We start from the raw sequence: 14,650 nt of genomic DNA on the forward strand, positions 1-14,650 counted from the left end.
TGTGTAAATCCGCAAAAAATTTTATACTTATTGCGTTATTGCGTTATTATTTTAAAGTAATACACTTTGACTCGTCACTTTCATTATCGTTGGCTTGCATAATTAGCAATGGTTGAATATCTTTATCCTTATCATTATCCGATAAGTTTTACCTTGCTTTATCGTACATAAGATTCGAGTATGATTCTTATAACGCATATTGTATCACAAACACATGTAGTATTTTCAAAACAATTGAATTGCATTATTGAATGTTATTTTGCGTCATTTCATTGGAAATATTTTCTGTCTCGTTTTAGATTGGCCGAATACTTAGGCTGGAGCTGTGAGGAGCTAATGGGTCAATCTGTCTTCGAGTTTTATCATGCACTCGACAATCTTGCACTGGACAAGTGTTTCAAATGCCGTAAGTATTCTTTACACTTTTTCCTTTTTATTTAATTTTATATTTATTCAATAAAACATGATAACTCTAGAATACTTAATAAAAATTTTTTTTAATGTTTAAAAGTTACTCGAACATTCCTCTATTTCTGATGATTCATATCATCTCTTTAGTTTACGAAATCAATCTCTGTAAAATTTAAGGTCATTTACAAATTATTTAATCTTAAATTTTTTGTGTATAAATTTATATTTTTCTTCGTGGTATTCAATAGTATTTTAATCGTTTAATTTCATCTGGAGTGAATTCTAAAATTCCAAAAGAGTTATTTTTATATCATAAGAATTCTATTACGCGTGAGTTACACATATATAGTGAAGCATAAAACTAGATGGTTGTTAAGTGGCAATTCGTGTAAGGGCAACTTTCTTTTGACAACCGCAACTATCTATAATATTGTAACCGGAAATAGCACTTAGCAACTAGTAGTTGCTATTCCTTGCGACTGGTAACGGGATGTTGGCAACTTATTGTAGACCGCGCTTAAGAATTACTATAGTCGTATTGCTATTTTATCTAATAATTGATTTAATTTCAAAATATTACGCTGTACGCGAGTAACACAGATGCGAAATGTGATAACCATCAAATTGAACGAGATATATAAAAAGCATTGGAAGGGAACTCTGGAAACGCGGGGTGAGAGAGGTAGAGAAGGTTTACGGAATGGGTTGACCTGGGTGAATGACACGACCGGGGGAGAGGGGGAAGGTTTCAAGGACGATCGTATCTCTTATCGGTTGCGGCGCTACCCGACGACCTTTTTTACGACTTTCCTCGCAAACTAACGCACGGTTAACGTTATCGGTTACCGGTTATGCAATTGTTGCATCTTCCATCGATATTTACGAGCACACACGTGACTTTATCGTGTCGATTTTGGTAATTGACTCATAAAACCGTAGATAGATAATGAAAAATGAGACATAGTGACAAAGTACGAGGCTATAAAAATGTCGAAAGATATTTATTGTTCGACTGGCGTTTATTACATTGAAGTACAGTCTGAAGAATTATCCTCGACGATATATTGAGAATAACATGTCGCGATTGAATCATTATTACTAACTAAAAATAGTATGTAATAAGTATATATATAATAGTAATCTCTCTTAATAAATATTTTATTTAACAATTATCAATATACGTAACTATCACGTGACATTAGACATTGAAAAGTGACAAATTAATCTTAAATAATAAATGTTTTAAAATTTCAAATTGGTGAATTTATTATCGATAAATATTAATCTGTAATGTTTAATATATGCAGAGAAAGTATTTTTATGCATGTCTTATCAAGCATTTGCGAGATATTTGTCGATTTCTTGTTAGTGATACGATTGTAAAAGACTATTTAGCAGTTTCGCGTATTTGAGCAATCTGCAACGTTATCCTTTAACGCCAACCAGCCTTAACTTTCCGGCCGAATCAGCTCCGCACTAATCCCACCCTAGTCGTGTTTTACGAGAACGTAGGGAGATACATTTCTGGAAACGAGATAATACGCTTCTCGAAGAGGTTGACCTAAAGCAGCCTGGAGCACCAGAATGTGCGACGGGATCCGAAACCGCAATAAAATATTTAATATCTTAGTTTCCGTGTTCATCAATCTCGCAGCTTTCAGGATTTTGAGAAATGGTATAATTTGACATAATTTTGATAAATTTTTATATTACATTTATATATATTAAGATATATAATCTTTGCAAAAAATGACTGAAATTGGAAATTTATATTATCTATACATAAATAAATATTATATACATATGAAACAGTTCTATACGGTATTATCAGCACTTATATTTACAATATAATTTTATAGTTTAAATGAAAATTTTTTCATTTAGTCTTAATTATTTTTTAAAACATCTATTTTTTATTGAAATAATTTAATTTTTTATTCAAGTTCTAAAGCATTATCAAATATTTTTAAATACAATATAAAATTATTTATAATTTTTTAAGAATTTTTTCATTTTATTAAAAAGTACATGTGTGATACGTCCTTAATAGGTATATTATTGCCAACTATTTAATTTTTATTTTTCTAGTTATTAATAATAAATTTTATTTTTATTTTTGTTTATCGAACTAATATTTATTTACTACGTTTTATATCGGTGAAAATATATTGCAAAATATATTGCAAAATAGTATATTATTTTGTCAGAAATTCTAAATTTCTAAATTCTAATAGAAAGAGATAAATGAGCCAATAATTTCATTAAAATCTTTTTAAATTAATTTAATATATTTTTTCTAAATTCTATTCTCTTTTTATCACAAAATTCTAAATTTTATTGAAGCATTATTTTATCTTTATTCCTTTCAGTCCTCAATGTACTAATGTATGGGTGTATTCGACAATCCCATATTGATCGATAAAATTTGCAATCCCATGCCACATGTTTCGTCAGCTAAAACCTGCGCGCGACTCGGCGGCGCTATAAAATCGCGCGGATACGTTCGCATGTCCCGAGTCCTAGGATGATCGCTCTCTCATCAACATTGTACTGTTTCAGTGTTTAGTAAGGGCCAGTGCGAGACCGTAGCGTACAGATTCCTTGGCAAGCGAGGCGGCTACGCCTGGGTTATCACCCAGGCCACCCTCATCCATTGCTCCAAACAGCAGAAGCCGATCTCCGTCGTTTGCGTCAATTACATCCTAAGGTAGGATCCGCTACTATCTTTTCTGTTAGGTGCTGGTTTTCTCTTTTTGATACCATCAAACCGGAGTACCTTCGACTTTGCTAGTATCTTGCATTGAGCATGGTCGCCTTCTTTTCATTGTTCAATTATTAAATTACTACATTATAGAAATTTAAGTCTTATATTAATTAAGTTATATATTGATCTGATTTTATTTCTGATAGATATTGCTTTATAATCGGTTCAGTATGCGTTTCTGTGGGAGTTGTGTGGAAGATTTAGCGATAAAAAATGGAACTTTTTGGTTTTTATTCTTAATTTTCGAATAATTACTGTTAAATTCTCATAATGTACTTTAAGTAATTTTTGCGAATTTAATTTTAGTTAAAATACCAAAGTTCAATGTAAATTTGAAGTAAATTTTAATTACGTCAGATTATTATGTCGTTAGCTTCGTTTTTTTTCTATTAAAGAATAATTTTGAAATTATGATGGAAATGAAATCCAATCAATTCTTTACATTTTTAGCATTTTGCGTCATTTCCTAATGATATTGCAAGCTTACGTCATACATAATATTGTAGTAATTTCGCAAAGCACGTGGTTTTCGATCAGGCGTCCACGTTCATTAACTTCGTAATGTTATCGCGTGAGAATTAATTTCCATCATATTTATCATGTCCTTCATCGCGTGCTCTTATCAATTGAATTCCCTTACGTAATTATCGAATTGCGTGAGAATTCGCAAAAGTATTGATTGAAATTATGATATAAATTATATTGAGCATGTTTAAAAAATATTTTAAAGGAAAACAAGTATCATTTAATTTTTCTTTTTTAATGCATTTTTATAATAAAAATTTATTTTTCTTTGTCATAATTCGTGAACAATTTTAATAAGTCAATTTTTTTTATTAATACGCGCAACGATCAATCCGTACTTTAATATTCGAATTCGTTTGCCCGATTAACCGGATACGCAAATTATTTCCTACTACTACTGCGGACACGATACTTCCGGCAACTTCCGGCGAAGGCCGCGGCAGTCACGCGAGGTAAGTGCTCTCTTGATTTTTTTGGGCGCAGATTCAACCCTCGATTGGTCACACAACACGTATTAATCCTAATAACTTTTACAAAGAAACACAACTAAATGTCGTTCTTCAATTTTAGTGGACTTTGAATATGTTAAAATATAAATAAAAATAAGAGATATGTATTTTTATAAGTGCTTTTCATATGTACAAGGATAAAGTCCTCTTTGGAAAAAATCGTTTTTTTTCTAAAAGAATATTATCTGAATCACTAAAGATATTTATAGGAACTGTAAATAAAAGTTGAATAGTTTTCAGAGTATTTTATAATAATAATAAAAAAATTGCTTATTATTATACAGAGAGTACTTTTGAAAACATTCAATTTTTAATTTAAAGTTGTTTTTATATCAATTCTCTCCAAAAACGTAATCTTCTTATACGGACTCTCTTGATTTAAAAAGTTTCAAGATGAAAGGTGAGTGAGAGTACAGCGTTGTTGTTGGTACGTAATTAATCAAAACGTGGATTCTTATCAAATCCTTTATTCTTGACAATATAAAATAGTACGTTTCGACTCCTTTTTGAGTCTTCCTCAGCTAATATATATACATGCTGAAACTAAAAATCCTTAACTAGTATTGTAAATCAAGTCGCATCTAATTGACAGATTAGATGTTAATTTATCTGTAAATTTTCAAATCCATTAATTAGACAATAATCTAAATATATGTAATTTTATTCAGCGACTCACCTTACAAAACCAAATGTAAGAAATAAACTAAAATCTTCCCATCGGGCTGTGTATCTCCGTGGCAAGACGGTAACTTGCTAACACGAACTACCATACTACGAGACCTGGGTTCGAGTCCCGGGTTCGAGTGTCCTACATTTTTTCTTGACCCAGCTCTTACACAAACAAGAAAATTCACATAAAGAAATAATGGAAAGTTCTTTTCATATCAAAAATGTTAACAATACTTAATATAATAATATTCCTGTGACAATGTGATTTTAGACACATGTTTTCAATATCATGTCACAATTTTAACTGTTCGCTTAGTTATTCTCTACGTAGTCATATCTTTAGGTAAAATATCAATATCATGTATAAGTCAATTATAGAAAAAAATAAACATATTATAAAATATAAGAGAATTGATACATCAAACAGAAAATATTTTTTTTATATCTTTAGACGATATTCATTCAGAAGAGAAAAAATCTATTTTTGTCAAAGATGGGTTTCTCCTTTTATCATGAAAATACATGTCCATTATTTTTTTCTAATTTTTAACATATCCAAAGCTTATTAAAACACTTGATTGTGTTTCCTTGTTAGTACGATTTGTGCCAAAATAATCTGAAAAGAAATTTATCCGTTTAATTATGATCTTAATAATAATGCTCGATGATTTAGCTAATGAATGAAATTAATAAGAAGAACGTGTTAACAAAAATTTCTTGATTAAAAACATTTTCTCTTAGACAATTCTAAATGTTCATTTCTAAATTTTCTATTTACTTCTTTTCGAATATAACCTCAAATGCCGTATCATTCAAGGGTTAATCCGATGCCTTTTAATGTGATGAGATAGCCGGATGTTTTTGTGTAATTTTTTCTCTTAGCACACCGGTTTTCTTCTCACATTTAGTGCTTTTCGCATGTCTGTCGAAGGTACTCCGAATATTCGCGGCTTTCATTTGTGCACGAAAACAATGGTATTTTGCGGACGTTTTATTGAGAAAGATCACAAGAAGCATTAAATTACCAATGAACTGCGTCCCTCCCGCCGAAAACAGAACTCTCAGGGATCGAATGGACGAAACGAATCTCCCCCGCGGTTTGAACGTTATTCCCCTTCCGGTGTCCATAACATGCGTCGGATTTCCCGGAATAGCCGATCTCTCTCGAAGAGAGGAAAGCGAAGAGAATTTCGTGGTATAAACGAACCCATTTTCCCTCTCGCTATCTCTGGGCGGTGGCTGTTTCCATTGGTGGCTGAAAGGTGGTTGGTAGATATTATCCCTCACCCATCCCCGTAGGGTCTTGCTATTTTCTCGGATATTTTATTCTATCCCTTTGCCATCGTTTCTATCCCCTCTTCTTATTTCTCGACTTTTTTGTACTCTCGGTTTCATCGGAGAACGTGCGTACCTTTAGTTAGCTTCTGCCACCGAAAGCAGAAAAGTTCGTGTAGGTATCACAATTATGCACGTAACGTATGATAGAGGTATGTACTATTCTATTCATATACAAGACGAGGTAGCCTCGATTCTGTGAAGTAATTGTAATTTTTATCGCGAACAGAAAGATTAACATAATCAATTTCAAGTAAATAATATTAGATAATTATCATTAATCTTTCTTTGAAATCTTATCATGTTGTCATTTAATAATTTTAGTTTGTAAAAATTTGAGATCTCGTTTCAAGTAGATTAACAAGTTTTTATAGTATCTATTTTTCTAATATTTGTTTTTTTTTTAACGGAATATTCAATTACCACTTTAAATAGCTACTTGCATTAATCTATTTACAGTTTTTTCTCGTAGTATAATCATTTATACATTCTTTAAGAAAATTCGCGATACTTCTACAATACCATTATCACTGCAATTAATTAATCTGCTGCACAGATCGATAATGAACGTCCATCCAATCGAATGCTTGTCGAGACCGAATGTACGTTCCCCTTCAAGCTCGCGCAAAGCAACGTTGAGGTGGAAAAGCTGACGCTTGCGCGTCGGGATACAACTTCGTTGTTCCTCTCCCGGTCGGGTCTCCGGAACCCGTCGATACCCGCGTGCGCGTTTAACACGATCGTCCGTCGCATACGTCGTCGACCCGCGTCAGTTGAACGAAAGCGAGAGCGGTCGGCGAAAGTGTTGTGTCTCGTATGTCGCGCAAGCTCAGTCGTCATCACGACGGTGGTTGAAGTTAAAAATCCGTGCGCTGTCGCAAGTAAGTCGAAAGGCGCAACGAGCAGTATCGTGAAAATTATAGGAGAAAATTTGTGGTAAATGAAATATATGTTTAGGGTTGCCACAAAACTGAAAATCAGAGGAATTAGGGAAGTCAGGAAACGTTGCAAAATTTTTTCAAAAATTAAAATTCTTGGCTTGAAAAATGTTTAATTTGCCTATATCTACTTTGAAATATCACCAACTTGACAGTTAAATACAAGTAGTGGTCAGTAACTTTAATTGTAATTTTTGTATTGCTAAATGTTAAATGGCTCTTTTAATAAAATATTTGATGATTTCCAAATTAGGACGAAAATACAAAAAAATTTTTTAATACTATTGAAGCATCAGGAAAAATTATGAAATTTTGTTCGGATATCAGGATCAGGTTATGGAATTTTAGGATATTGTGACAGTCCTAACGTAACGTTTTCATTCTTTTATTTAATTGACCAAATAAATTGCAACTAAATAAGCGCAGCATATGATGTCAGATTACAAATTCAAACTTTAAAATTTAACAGGAGATTTTATTTAAGCAGAATGCAGGAAGGTTGAATTAAGATTCAGGTTGATGCAGACAAGCGCAGGAAGAGAAGATCGTGCATGATACTTCTCTCTAAAGAATATACGTATTCGTATTGCTGTCTACCGAAGAAATGTGATATTATCTTCCGCTTGTCGCGCGTGTCTGACTGGTTTTCCTGCAAGGATCCTCGCGAGGATCGCTTTTGAAAGTTGCTACGCATGAAACTGCAACTTTCCGCTCGACGAAAGATATCGCGTTGCATTGTGTTATAATAACTCGCTTGGATGTTATATGGGATTATACAATCAGTGTATTTATTCTTGTACCGATAGCTTGGAGCTATCGAGTGAAAAGACCAATGAGTTTCTGTCGAAAGTAGAAGAGACAGACTTATTTTTTAATCATAAGATGTTGATTGTTCTTGCGAAATATTGACATTACGGAATTATAACAAGTACAAATATAAAAAAAATTATGCATATCTGTATAAAACATTAAAAACAAACTTTTTATCTGCTAAGAGAACTGAAGAAACGCGTTAAACATGCTTTTTTCTGATATTCGCGGTCTTTTTCCACAATGAATATTGACAATACAGTTAATTAAGACGTAGAAGTGCGTCAAGCATAGATAAGGCACATTACCTCGCTAAAAGTAGAAGCACTTTGCGATGCTCTATAAGATACACATGAAAAGATCATTGCCATTATAAAAGAATTTTAACTCGTTACTTTATTGTTTGTTTTTGCAAAGCTTGATATTCCCCCCCCCCCCACAAAATTAAATATTTAATGTTTTATAATCTTTTTTTTTATTTAATTTTATTTACAAATATTAAATTATTTTTTGCTGAAGCAATAATAATTTTCTCCAGCAAAAATCCTTGCATTATAAATATTAACCTTTAGAAGGCGGGGATCTATGTATTTTTAAAAACTTACAGAGCTTTTTCTCAGTAAGATTTGTTATAATTTATTATCCTCCTGACAAAATCTTTACATTGTGTATTTCTCATTAACCTTTAGACAGCAAGAATCTATTTTTAAAATCTTGCAGCTTTTCCTCGAGTACAATTTATTATAATTCATTAGTTTTTTATTTTCTGCAATATAATGGAACTGTTCTTGCGCTACTGTAATGGCTTTTCCGTTTTATAAAGATTAAATTACTTGCTCAAATTATTCCGTGTGTTAAACGCTTTTATGCGTGAAAAATGTAATACAATTTTCTCCTTATTAATTTAAGAATCCAGATTAAAAGTGATTATTAGAGAGAGAGAGAGAGAGCGCTTAATTTACATTGTTGATGAGTTACGTATATAAATTAGAAATTTAATAATTTAAAAGAAGTACACACAAATCTCACACACAGGCAAGATTTATGCAGCTGTAGACAATCGCCGAAACGTCAACTGTTCTAAAAACTGTGCGCGAAAAGTGCATTCGCGTTACAGCAAAGAATTGACGTTGACCACGTGCTGCGACATCTCAAAATAATACCTTGCGTCCTTAACGTCAGCTACCATCATCGTCGTAGTCGCAACACGGTTTTGATCTCGACCTGGTTACGCGGAACGACCTCGCGTAGCAGATTGACGTCTCGTTTCGCGTTTTGTTTCGCAGCTTAAGTCAACCGTTCAGCTGGAACGGTTGTTTTTATTTCACTCGGTAGAGATGGAATTCGGCGTCGCAGATCACGAGAGCGGCTGCTTGAACGCATGGCATACATAAATTCTCTTTCAATTCTCGTCACTCACAGACTATTTATATATGCAATATATAAGTACAGTAAAATAGTAATTTATATTATTTCAGTTCTTCTGATAGAAATTATGTATCGTTATGTGAAACATCGTTAATAATTACGTTATTATTATAATTTAGATGGATATTATAAATTTTTTGAGAATTAATAATCATTCGTATAATGACGCGATTTATTGCCGACTTCATTAAGCTAGATTATTTTGAATTTAATACCTTTAGCAGCGTTTAAATGAGAGAAATGGTTTTTTTTTTCATCTTATTGACCGTTATACATTGAGCGTAGAGACTCGGGACCTTGAGAGCTTAACCAGATCGATTGCATAAGGGATCGCTTTCAGCAACGACAAGATAGGAACGATGGGAAAGGGGAGGGAGAAAAACTGTGGTCAGATCGATTCGAATCGAATGGCCTCGATCGATACTTGTCATTTATGTTAGCTGCCATTCTTCCCTCGCGTGTTCAACAGTCAAAGAATCAAAGAACCAAAGATTCGAATGATTTATGAATTCTAGAATTTAAGAGGCAAAGATATAGTCAAGGGATCTGACTATTAGCTTTTTTGAAAAAAAAAAAAAAAAGAGAGGAATGCAATTCAATGGTTACTTAAGTTCTGCAAAATTCACGATTTCTGAGTTAATCGAGTAATTCAAATATCCAATTACTTAGGAAAGATGTAGGAAAAGTCTTTCATGTAAGAGTGACGATTACACTATGATTGACAGCAAAGTATGTGTTTGATTTGTGCTAGTTCAATGTCCTCGTTAAAACACACACACACACACACACACACATATATACACAAATAAAATACGCACACATATAGTGCCGTATTATTTTTGAAGTTATTTTGTTATACTTATTTTTAAATACGCTGACATAAAAGCTTTTTCGATTCTCCGGGAAGACGTTATTGTCGAAATATGCGATTGGAATAAATAAGTGAACATGCGTGGAATGTAACGAAGGAGAGAAACGAAGAGATCGTCTAATCGTCAAACCCATATTTAAAATGATGTTGATGTCACATCACGCGGTTTCTAATTTACAATTTCATAAAGCAAATACGTGCGCAAATATTTGCTAGTTATCGAGACTACATTCATAACTTGAAAGTTTGCGAGTCACATCACGTGACATTAACATCTCGAATTCGTCATCAGCAAGTAGGAAGTCGTCGTTCATGTAATGTTTCGCTACTCGGCCGGCGTTTATGTATGCAAAATCGTTACACCGGTTTGAATATTTATCTCCTGAGAATATCCCGATATTTATGTAGCATTCATTGATTCGTTCTTCGACACTTTGCAACTTCAGTATTTAATAAAAATAATAATATGTTTATTTTTAAACACAAGCGAACTAAAATAGAAAATTGTGTAGGTAAAAAAAATGCAGTGTTAAGACATGTTAAATGTCTATATAGAAAGGATAATTTTCCTAAAATATTTTATAAAACGTTAGCTACATACAAATAAAAAAATAATTTTATTGAATAATAGAAATAATTATGTAGGATACTCAAACTGGTTCCTAGGATATGAAAATTTTTTGCAGCATTGTTTATCATACTATCCTACGTAATTATTTTAATGATCCAATAAAATTATTTTCAGATTTGTACACTGAGAAAAATGTTCTGGTTGGATTAAATAGTAATTCTGGTAGAAAATGGACTAATCAGAATTTTCTAGTTAAATCTACTCGAATTCTAGTTCAGACAATTTGCGTGAATTCTGATTAATATAATTATTTTGGCAAAATTAAAAATTCTAATAGATTACCAGAACTATTGTATTAACCAGAATTTCAATTATCTTAACTAGAATTTTAATAAATTTAATTAGAAAATTCCGACTTGTTTGTTGTAACTAGAAATTTTCGGTGTACTTATTAATTGAATTCAGCGAAATGCATAATCAGCATCTCGCTATAATTTGTTTTTACGTATGCCATTATCATTTGATCGATTTACATACATATACAAGAACGTACTTCATAAATTATTCAATATGTATCGAACCGATTAGAGTAAAGTGTAATGTAACTATTGAGATCCGAGACGGATAACGCGAAGCGCATAAAGCGAAAATTTCACGGCCTGGCGTGACTGCGCGAGCAAGGTGCGTGAAGTCGCGATTTGCAAATCGAATACCTGAATGACGAGAAAGAGAGAGAAAGAGGGAGCAAAAGAGAGAACAAGGCACGACGATGCGCGGTTGCAATCGCACGACGACGGAACTTGGCCAGTGCCTTTCAGTCCGTCGCAGCGGCTGAAACGCTGCGTAATCACCGCGACAAAAGTTAGAGCGACGCGTGCCTTTCTTTTCGTAATTCGCGAACGGATTCGACAAATTTCGACTGAAGGTTCGAAGAGAGGGTCCCGAAATGTCTTAAAATTTTAGAGAAATTCTGAAAATTAAATGTTTAAAAGTTCGTAAAAAAGAAAGAAAATTCTATTAATCGAATGTTTAAAAAATCCATAAATTCAGAGGATCGAGTGTCTGAAGATCTGAGAGTCTCCATATAAATTCAGAAGATCAAATGTTTGAAGAATTGAGAATTCAGATGAAACTTCCGGGATCCAAAATTTGAAAATATCAAAGATACAGATGTTTAAAGCCATAAAGAGATAGAAACATGAATATTCAAAGATTCAAGAATCTAACGATTGGAAAGCTTGTACATATTCAAAGATCTAAGGACTCGACGTGATCTAACATGTACAGATCAAAGATCGAACTCGCCTCGCATTTTCAAGGAATCTCTTACTGAGAAATCGAACTTGATTGGTGTAAAGTCGATACCAAGAAATCGAATCAGGTCAGATCCCAAAAAATTTCTGACAATTTAATTTGTTTGGTAACTTTAGTTTTCATTTTAATTCAAGATTTAAGAATTGATTGATTGTACACGGAGCACAACGGTTGTTGGGCTGATCATTCAGGCCGATCCCGTGTTACGTATGTCGTCGATTTAATAACGGAGTCGACCCTCGCGCGCGGAGACTTTTGGCCAGATTCCATTGCGCTCTCACGTATCCGCTGGCAGCGTATCCGCGAATTCCGCGTGCGGAGACTTGATTGCGCAATCATACGACTCGCGGGGATACTCATCCTTCTATCTCGGTACAGCTCTTCCAGTTCTCCTCCCACCGTTTCTACCTTTTCCGCACCCACTGGATCTATAAACTTCGATTGGTCGTTCTGGCGAATCCGCTCGCGGTTATTTACCCCTTTCCGCCGAATTAGATTCAACGGCTAATAATAACGAGTGAATTATTGACGATGATTTCGCGACAGAATAACACGACCGCTCGTGTGTAATAAAGATCCCGTGGTGTGTGACGTTTTACGAGAAGTTGGATGGCACAGTAATACAAGTCAATAATAATAAATTTTACATTTTAAGAGCGCGATGCCCAACTATTTTTCGTACATGTTGCAAAGTCGTTAGTTTTTCTTTTTGCAATCTTAGAAGAAAATAATATATCATAAGAATAATAAGGTAACAGAAGTTTATGTTAAATAATATTGCAAGTTTTTTTTTCGAAGTGACAAAAATACGCTTCTTAGTCATTGTTCCGTGAGTTTATTTATGCAAATTGGGAGGAAGAATTGCGAGTGCGTCGCTGAAAAATAATTTACAATTGTGCCGCGGATATTGTATTATATATATATATATATACTATGAGCGTACGGGGCGTAGCGAGGGAGTGCCGATAAGAATCGAGTAAGCTCTTTCAAGAGAAAGAGGGACAATGGGAAGTGTACGTGTGAAGTAAGGAAAAGAAAGAACGAAAAGAAGGTATCGCCGATAATAAATAAATCCTCTCTCGGGTGTAACACATGACGTTTATGTGTGTGAGTACGGTGGTCCGTCCATCGATCATCATCGATCAATCCCCGACAAAGATGCGCGGTTGTTATCGCGACCCAATCGTTACGTAACGCCTGGCAGCGGCGCGGCGGCGGCAAGCATCCGCGAAAGAAAGAGTGTCGACAGTTGTACTCGTTGAGACTCGCCGATCGTTTCGGAGCACGGTGATACTTCGGAATATTTCTGACAAGATAAATGGTGCAATCTTCGATCGTATATATCAATTCTTTTCTGTACAGAGAGTGCGGTGAAGGAGCACCCGCGGTTCTTCATGTTGTTTAGAGACTCTGTAACAGAATATATAACGTCTAGCCACGAGCGCGATTTTTTGTCAAAATCCTGTGAAAGAGAAAGGTGTACGTACTTACTTGTAAATACAGAGTATTAGTTATGTACTCTAAAAGATTTTAAGGAATGAGTTTTCACACTAGCTTAATTCAAATATACAGGGTGTCGAAGTTGAAGGAAAAATTTCCAAAAATCTCGAAAATGAGAGTTATTTTGATGAAAAACTTCGTTTCATTAAAATAACTCGAAATTTTTGAAAAAAATGAAATTTTTCCGTGGACATCTTGTATTTTTTAAATTAACAATAATTATATCAAATTTTTGTCGTGATTTAGTGTAAGGAATCACCCCTTAAAATGTTTTAGAGTACTTAACCACCCTGTATACTATTTCACATTTTAACTTACACACTGTCTCTATAATCTTATTAAAGTTACAGAGAGACAGTATAAATAACTTATTTCTTCTTATCGTCATATTTATATAACAGTATTTTTTTCATTTTTTTCCGAATGAATACTCCATGTGGAATATTTTCTAATTTTTTTATACATGTGGATTATATATGATGGAAAAAATAAAAAAGATACTGTCTTATAAACAAGACGATAAGAAGAAATGATTAAGTATGGTATATATACAGAAAAAAAATATATCTTTTTTGTAAAATTTCGACAAAATGGCTCGTAGTTAAATTATTATAGAGTCTCTATAAGTGTTCTTTGTCATAAACAATAGGAATTTTCTTTCGGCGCTTAAGAACGTTGACCCGCGATAAAATCGCATATTCATTTAGAAAGGCTTTTAGCTCGTTATCCTTTCGCGATATTGGCATGATGAGCTCTCATCCACGATCTGACTACGCGATAGGTACGCGTTTATATCCGCGAGTAGTGCGTGACTACACAGTTTGACGCATGTGCTAAATCTCGCGCTGGCAACGTACGTGTTCAAGAATTAAAAGTACATCTGGTTATGTGCACGGGGGTTTTACACACCGGGAATGGACTGTAAACAACTGCCGTAAAAATGTCGCGGATGGGTGAGATGGCCTCGCCTTGCCGCCGTCTAAGCGTTAAACGTGGCCCGTCCCG

The 14,650-nt window shown here is 33.8% G+C and overlaps 1 protein-coding gene across 1 annotated transcript in view; it reads left to right on the forward strand.

Annotated features, from left to right (window-relative positions):
• The window catches only part of sima (HIF-1 transcription factor component sima), a 44,459-nt gene that overhangs the window by 15,913 nt on the left and 13,896 nt on the right, over positions 1–14,650 (forward strand). The window contains exons 6-7 of the mRNA XM_018541562.1: positions 300–406; positions 2,971–3,118. Coding sequence (XP_018397064.1) covers positions 300–406; positions 2,971–3,118 — 255 coding nt within the window. The remainder of the gene's footprint in view (positions 1–299; positions 407–2,970; positions 3,119–14,650) is intronic.

This window comes from Cyphomyrmex costatus, unplaced genomic scaffold (assembly GCF_001594065.2).
Source record: "Cyphomyrmex costatus isolate MS0001 unplaced genomic scaffold, Ccosl1.0 scaffold29, whole genome shotgun sequence".
Lineage (NCBI taxonomy): Eukaryota > Metazoa > Arthropoda > Insecta > Hymenoptera > Formicidae > Cyphomyrmex > Cyphomyrmex costatus.